Genomic DNA, 6,605 nt, shown 5'->3' with positions numbered 1-6,605 from the left:
TGTTGCTTGCCTTCCTTACCCATGGCTCCTTCACTCTCACACACACACCCCTCAACCCCTCCTAAAATACCCTTTGCCCAACCCAGCCCTGCCCCTTTTTACCTGCCACCATGAGGGTAAAGTCAAAGCCTTTCTTCACAGACTTTCGGTGCACTTGGTTGGGGAGGGTCGCAAAGCCCACATATTCCTTGTCATCCTAGTGAACAGGAAGATAGTAGCATCAGGGTGAGTGGCAGCAGGGTTCCCAGCACCAGTCTTCTTGCTTTCTCTTCTACATCTTCATCCAAGGCTTTAAAAACTACCAGATTCCTTGGAGCTCTCATTTGAGGCCACCACTGGGCCTTTTGGCCCTGCCTGACCCGATTTCTAGTGCCCTCAGAGGCAAGGGACCACAGTGCTGGGGCTAATATAGCACAGAGAAAGGCCTCAGGTGTATACACACACACATACACGCACTCACACACATCACACACAAAACAAGGTTCTCTCTGCTCCCTCCCTGGGTCTTCCTGCCCCCCACACTGAAGGTCAAAGGCAGGGCTGGAGTCTCTACCTCAGAGGAATCATAGGGATCAAGCTTGCCCCATGGGCTGCGGGGCCGGGTGGAGGGGCTGAGAGGGGTAGGGGTGCAGAAGTACTGCTGGTTGTCAGAGGACTGGGGCCACGAGGGGGATCTGAGCTCCAAGTCATCTTCATAGAGGTCAGGGGCCTGGGGCCTGGACACCCTGGTTTTGGCCTCCGGTGGGTGGCAGCTTTCACTTCCTGGGAAATCCTTCATGAACTTGCTCAGTTCTGCATCATCCGTGGTATCCTCCAGGAAAGGCTTGATCTGGGGGTTGGGGAGGTAAAGTAGGTGGGAGGTGGCAGGGAGGGAGCCAGCAGGGAAGGACAAGAAGGCAGAAGACAGGAGAAGGTGAGGAGAGAGAAGCACTTGTGGTTAGAAAGGAAAGAAACTGCAGCCAGGCCAGCAGAGGTGCTCACCATATTCCCCATCACCAGCTCACCAGCCTCCTCAGGCAAGAGATGGAGAAGGACCCCCCCAAGCCATGCTTCCAGTTCCAGTCCCCCTCAGCATGGTGTCTTTGAGGCTGCCCTTCCTGGGAGTCTGGCCAAGCCAGGGGCCAGGGACTATCCCAAAGGTCAAGAAGTCAGACTGAGTAAGAGAGTAAACAGAGGCCTGAGACCTGAGAATGTGACTCAGTACTCAAGGAAAAGTATAGAAAGTTAGAATAGGCCAGGGGCACAAGGAAGCTGGAGCTGGAGGAGCTTCCTCCAGGCAGGTGAAGAGCTGCCAGGGGGTTCTGTGCCTCTGTCACTACTGGTCAGTGAGCTGGGGACCCAAGCACAGATTCTACTGCAGGTGCCCACTTTCCAGGGTTTGCTGCCTGGAGCTCAGTCTCGCCGATCCTACTTACTCCAGACACTGTGCCACACCAGAACAATTTATCGTGAATCTCTTGGAGCTCAGGAGAGAAGAGCAAGCCTACCTGTGGATGCTAAGTCTGGAAGGAGGGCAGCTAAAGGGACCAAGTGAGAGAGAATGGGAGGGCACTGTTAGAGCTTGGAAGGACTGAAGGATGGCTGGACCCCAGTGCTGCTGACAGCCCCCAACTATGAGAGACACCTAAGGGAAAGCGTTCTTAGTTGTTCCCTTGCCCATGCTACCTGAAATCAGCAGTGCAGAAAAGGATCTGGCCTAATCCATGATCCACCCCAGGGAGGGGGGTGATGTGGTATGCAGAGAGTAGACTGGCTTCTCTGTAGAAGCCTGTTGCACCCATCCACAGCTGAGAAGGTGGGCCCATTTCCCTTACTCTCACATTTAGCTCTAGACCCTACAGCTTCCCCTCTCCTTGGGGGCAGTGTCCTCTGTAGGGTGCCTGGCAGTGCTGGGCTCAGCTCTGCCTCACAACATCCATGTGCCACTTCAGACAATGGACAAGGGCAGGCTGCAGAGGCTGACTCACCCTCTGGGGGTTGGCCAAGCCAGTAGGGGCTACCCTAGATCACTGTGGAGTCCCAGCCACAGTGGGTGAGGTAAGATGGCCCGAGTCTTCCTGCATACAAAGGGAAGAAATGAAAGAAGCAGACATGCTGGGTTTATGTCAAAGGGAAGAAAGTGATAAAGGAAGGCTACAGCCAGGCATGGTGGTGCACACCAGTAATCCCACCACTCCAAGAATCTGAGGCAGGAAGATCCCAAGTTCAATCCCAGCCTGGGCAATTTAGTGATTTAATAAAACCATGTCAAAAATGAAAAACTTTTCAAGCTAGGCATGGTGGCACACAGCTGTAATCCCAGCACTTGGCAGATAGGAGGATTGCCACAAGTTTAAAGCCAACCTAGGCTATATAGTGAGTTCAAGCCCAGCCTGAATTAATAGTGAGACCCAGTCTCAAAAACCCAAGTAACAAACAACAAAAAACTTTTTAAAAATAGCTGGGGAGCCGGGCGTGGTGGTGCACGCCTGTAATCCCAGCACTCGGGAGGCTGAGGCAGGAGGATCTCTGTGAGTTGGAGACCAGCCTGGGCTACATAGTGAGTTCCAGGTCAGTCTCAACTACATAGTGAGACCCTGTCTCAAAAAAAAAAAAAATGCTGGGGATGTAGAATATCTAAGGCCCTAGGTTCAATCCCCAGTACCGAATGAGGAAAGGGGATGGGTATACAGGGAAAAGTTTCCTAAAAACTACTTCTAGGCTGTCATCTTCAAGTCCCTGAACCTGTTAACAGTCAAACCCTGTGGGCTTTCCTGTACAGAAGGTAGGAAAAAAGTCCATTTGGCCTGAAATTGGAACCCCAACATGGGGGTTGGTGGCCAGAAGCTATCCTAAGGCAGGCCTAACCTAACAGGCTTTTTTTTTCACACAAGAGATCTGTTAGGTAACCACACAACCCAGTTTATGCTTGTTGGCTTAGCATAATGATTATTTGTTCCCCCTTTCATTCTCAAAAGTGTCTCACCTTAGACAACTACACAGCAATAAAGAAGGGGCAGGACTGAGGAGCAGCAGTTGGGAATTCCAAGAAATCCTGCTCCCTGTACAATCCCATAGTGACGCTGTACTCGGTCTGGGAGTTTGGCTAAAGGAGAAAGGAATGTGCTCTGCCCAGAGGCATTAAGCAGAGGGGCAGCAGAGAGAGAAGGAAAGGCACTGATGGAGATGCCTAACCTCTACAATTTTCTAGCAGAGCTACCAGGAACCAGCACCTCTAGGCCTGGCATCAACATGGAGGAGGCCAAGGGGCTCTATAAGAAAAGTCAAGATCCTGGGGTCCTCACCTCCTGTCCATTGTCTGTCCTTCCTACTCCCCCAGCTCTGCCAGTGACCAAATTTTCTAATTCTGAGTCCCAATCTTAGTCAAGGTAGAAGACGGCAGGTCACTGGGGCCTAGGAACAGATATCCACCCATCTCCCAGAGCAGCACCTTACCCCAGCTTCAATCCCGTCCTCAGGGAGAGAACTGCCTTGCCATCCCAGTGAATGGTCCATGCCCCACACTTCAGATTTCCTGTCAGCAAGCTCTAGGTCTGATTTTATCTCCCAAGCAAAGTTCCTCGCACACAAAAACAGCCTTGTCTTGATGTTCCTGTTGTCTTCTGGTTTCCTGGCTTGCTCCTTTCCTTTTTTCTTTTGACCTCCCTCTATCTCTGTCAGGGGCCAAAAAAGCCTGTGGAATGTCCTTCCCCACCCCTCCTTCTCCCCTTCCCTTGGCTCCCACACTCCAAGGACAGCTCAGCTGCAGCAGGATCACTCTGTTCCTCTGCAGTCCCCTTCTCCTCTTATTGGCTGCCCCATGATGCCTGCCCTCTGCCTAACCCAGTGGGCACAGCACCAACCTCCCAAGTTAGTCTGTCCCGCAGGCTCCTGATCCACTTGGCTTCTTCTGTTAACCCCAAGGACACTGAGGCCTACCTAAGGACTATCAACTGTTCCCAAGGTGACCTGGCCCATCATAACAAGGGGACAGCCACATAGAAACCCTATTCTCAAAAGATTCCAATCCTCTGATCTCTTTCACTTTAATATCAAGCAGTGCTGAAGTAGAGTGGGATGTCCAATAATCCCAGGAATATGTTCCATAGGGGTGACCCTTCTCCACCAGGAGAACACGTCCCACTGTTATCAGAAATGTGCTTCTAAACCAGGCATGATGGCCCATGCCTGTAATCCCAGCACTCGGGAGGCTGAGGCAGGAGGATTGCTGTGAGTTTGAGACCAGCCTGGGCCACACAGTGAGTTCCAGGTCAGCCTCAACTACATAGTGAGACCCTGTCTCAAAAAAAAGAAAAAGAAATGTGCTTCTAGATTTATCTGCAGGGAACTCCAGATATAGAGGGGTCTTAGCTCCAGGAACTCCTGCTATCCCAGGATGCCTGGACTCTGATTCATAGGAACCTATATCAATTCTATCCCCCCATCATTTCTAGAGGGTCAATGAGGGACCAGCTGGAACTTGGTCTCTGAGGGGTGTGAGTTCACAATAACAGAAGGCTGGCATTTCAGAGGCTTCAGAGCTGCCACTTAGGCGGGAGACAAATAGCTAGGAATGTACAGGTGGAACACTATTAGTAGTGAGGATGTCAATGTTCCTGGTTGGTCTGGAAACACCATTTGTGAGTCTGAACAGCATCTTAATTTTAGGACCTTAATGTGCAACTGTGAAATGGCCTTTCTTTGCCTCCCTGGGAGGGTGGGGAGAGAAATCACTCCTAGATGAGATACCTCAAGCTGCTTTGAACCTTGGAGAAGGTGTATCTCAAATCACAGATTACTAATAAATGTTGATTTGCCCTTTTATTCACATGCAAATTTAAACCCCCTGGAACTCCTGGACTGGGGAGGTCTTCTCCCTGAACTTCAAAGCAGCTAGGACACTAACCTCCTCTGATAAGGAGACTTTTTGTTTGTTTGTTTTTGAGACAGGGTCTCACTATGTAGTTGATTTTATTTAATTTTTTGGTACCGGGGCTTGAACTCCGGTCCTTGAGCTTGCAAGGCAGGCCACCGAACTGCTGAGCTAAATCCCCAGCCCCTCTCACTATGTAGTTGAGAGTGACCTAGAATTCGCTATGTAGCCCAGGCTGGTCTCAAATTCACAGTGATCCTCCTGCCTCAGCCTCCAGAGTGCTGGGATTACAGGCATGCACCACCATGCCTGGCTTGATAAGGAGACTCTCTTAAAGGAGTCTGCCCTGACAGGAACCAGCCTAAGAACTTTGTTGGCTTGAGGGCACGGACTTGAGGCTAGAGACTGGTGGTGGTGGGGTATCTTTAATTAACAAGGAACTGGGTGGCCTGGGACAAACTGAAAGCACAAAGACCTCAGCTGAACTGTACTTAGTGTGTGGCAGAAAAAGCCCCTCTAGTCCCTGCTGGGCTTGGAACCAGAGATAATCAGTGCTTCCCCAGGCATCCAGCCCTGGGACAACAAGCCTGTCCACCCCCCATGTGAGGAAGAGGAGGGGGACAGGGATAAAGACAGGCAACACTTGGCTTCTCCCAGGATCCTCCTCTGGGGAAAGTTATAGGGTCACTAAGACTTCCTGGCCAAGACTTGGGCCTTTGCCTGGACACAGCTTGAGAGACAAGAACTCAAAAGGGTGGCTTTTCTAGACCTAAAAGCTTCTGATTCCAAAGGGAGCTCCCTTCTGGTGGCTGGCCATAGCCAACATCCTGCCCCACAGGCTGGTCATGGATCCCCTACTGCTGTAAACAGCGTGTGCCTCCCAAGAAGAGAGCACAGACTGGGGTGGTTCCAGACTGGGAGGAGAGGATGGTGTGTGTCCTGGAGGTCACACATTAACACTCATACATTGTGTTTGTGGCAGGCTCTGGCAACAATGGCAAGAGAAGAGCTGGCATCCTCACAGCCAAGCATCAAAACTTCCTACCTTGGTGCCTCCAGAGAGGGGTTACTGGCTGGGGTTACTGCTTCTCTTCCTACCACAGGCAGGTGGCAGGAATGAGTCCCCCCCAACCCCCACACACTGCAGAGGGACTTAGTTGGGGGTGGGGAGTAGATGCAGCAAGAGGAAGCTTCCCCTTGGTTCATGTCCCGAAGGCCAAATGATACTCTGATGACAAAATGATGTCTGGGAATATCTCTCTCTCTCTCTCTCTCTCTCTCTCTCTCTCTCAGGGGACTCTCTGAGAAAGGTCCTGGGCGCTCCCTTTGAGGGGCTGTGGAAAGAAGGGACCCAGCATCTCCCCGTTCCTTTTAGGAAGACAGGTAGTGTTTGTGGGTCTCCTCTGTTTTCCAAAGTAAGTTGGTGCTGGCCTCTTTGCCCAGAGTAGGTGGGCGAGGAAGGGTCATCTAGGTAACAGCTGACCAGAACAAGGGCGGAGACCTTGACCAGGCTCATAGCTGACGTGCTCTTCCCAGTACAAGCCATCCCTACCGGCGGGCACCTCCCACAGCATAGACCCTCCCCTTCCTTCAAGATAGTGGGCAGCATCCCCGGGGTCGGGCCGCTCCTTAGCTACTCGGTTTAGAAGGAGAAACTTGCGAGCAGGAAAGCAGCGCCACCCGCCAGCAATGCTTGCTTGAACCCGGGACTGGGGACAGCGCCTCTCGCCCCGCGCTGCTGGAGCTTCGGCGC

The 6,605-nt window shown here is 51.9% G+C and overlaps 1 protein-coding gene across 13 annotated transcripts in view; it reads right to left on the bottom strand.

The window, feature by feature from the left end:
* The window catches only part of Septin4 (septin 4), a 25,518-nt gene that overhangs the window by 5,915 nt on the left and 12,998 nt on the right, over nucleotides 1–6,605 (bottom strand). For 8 of the 13 annotated variants that reach the window (XM_010620265.2, XM_010620258.3, XM_010620259.3 and 5 more), the window contains 2 exons: nucleotides 554–829; nucleotides 103–196 (listed from right to left, as the gene is read on the bottom strand). In XM_010620265.2, the coding sequence (XP_010618567.1) occupies nucleotides 103–196; nucleotides 554–829 (370 nt within the window). Of the gene's footprint in view, nucleotides 1–102; nucleotides 197–553; nucleotides 830–1,665; nucleotides 2,164–3,435; nucleotides 3,999–6,605 lie in introns of those variants that run through there. The other 5 variants (XM_010620266.3, XM_010620269.3, XM_010620270.3 and 2 more) reach the window with 5 other exon arrangements.

The sequence above is a fragment of the Fukomys damarensis genome, unplaced genomic scaffold, assembly GCF_012274545.1.
Source record: "Fukomys damarensis isolate Sample0158 unplaced genomic scaffold, DMR_v1.0_HiC HiC_scaffold_13, whole genome shotgun sequence".
In the NCBI taxonomy this organism is placed as follows: domain Eukaryota; kingdom Metazoa; phylum Chordata; class Mammalia; order Rodentia; family Bathyergidae; genus Fukomys; species Fukomys damarensis.
This window is presented reverse-complemented; position numbering and strand designations above follow the sequence as displayed.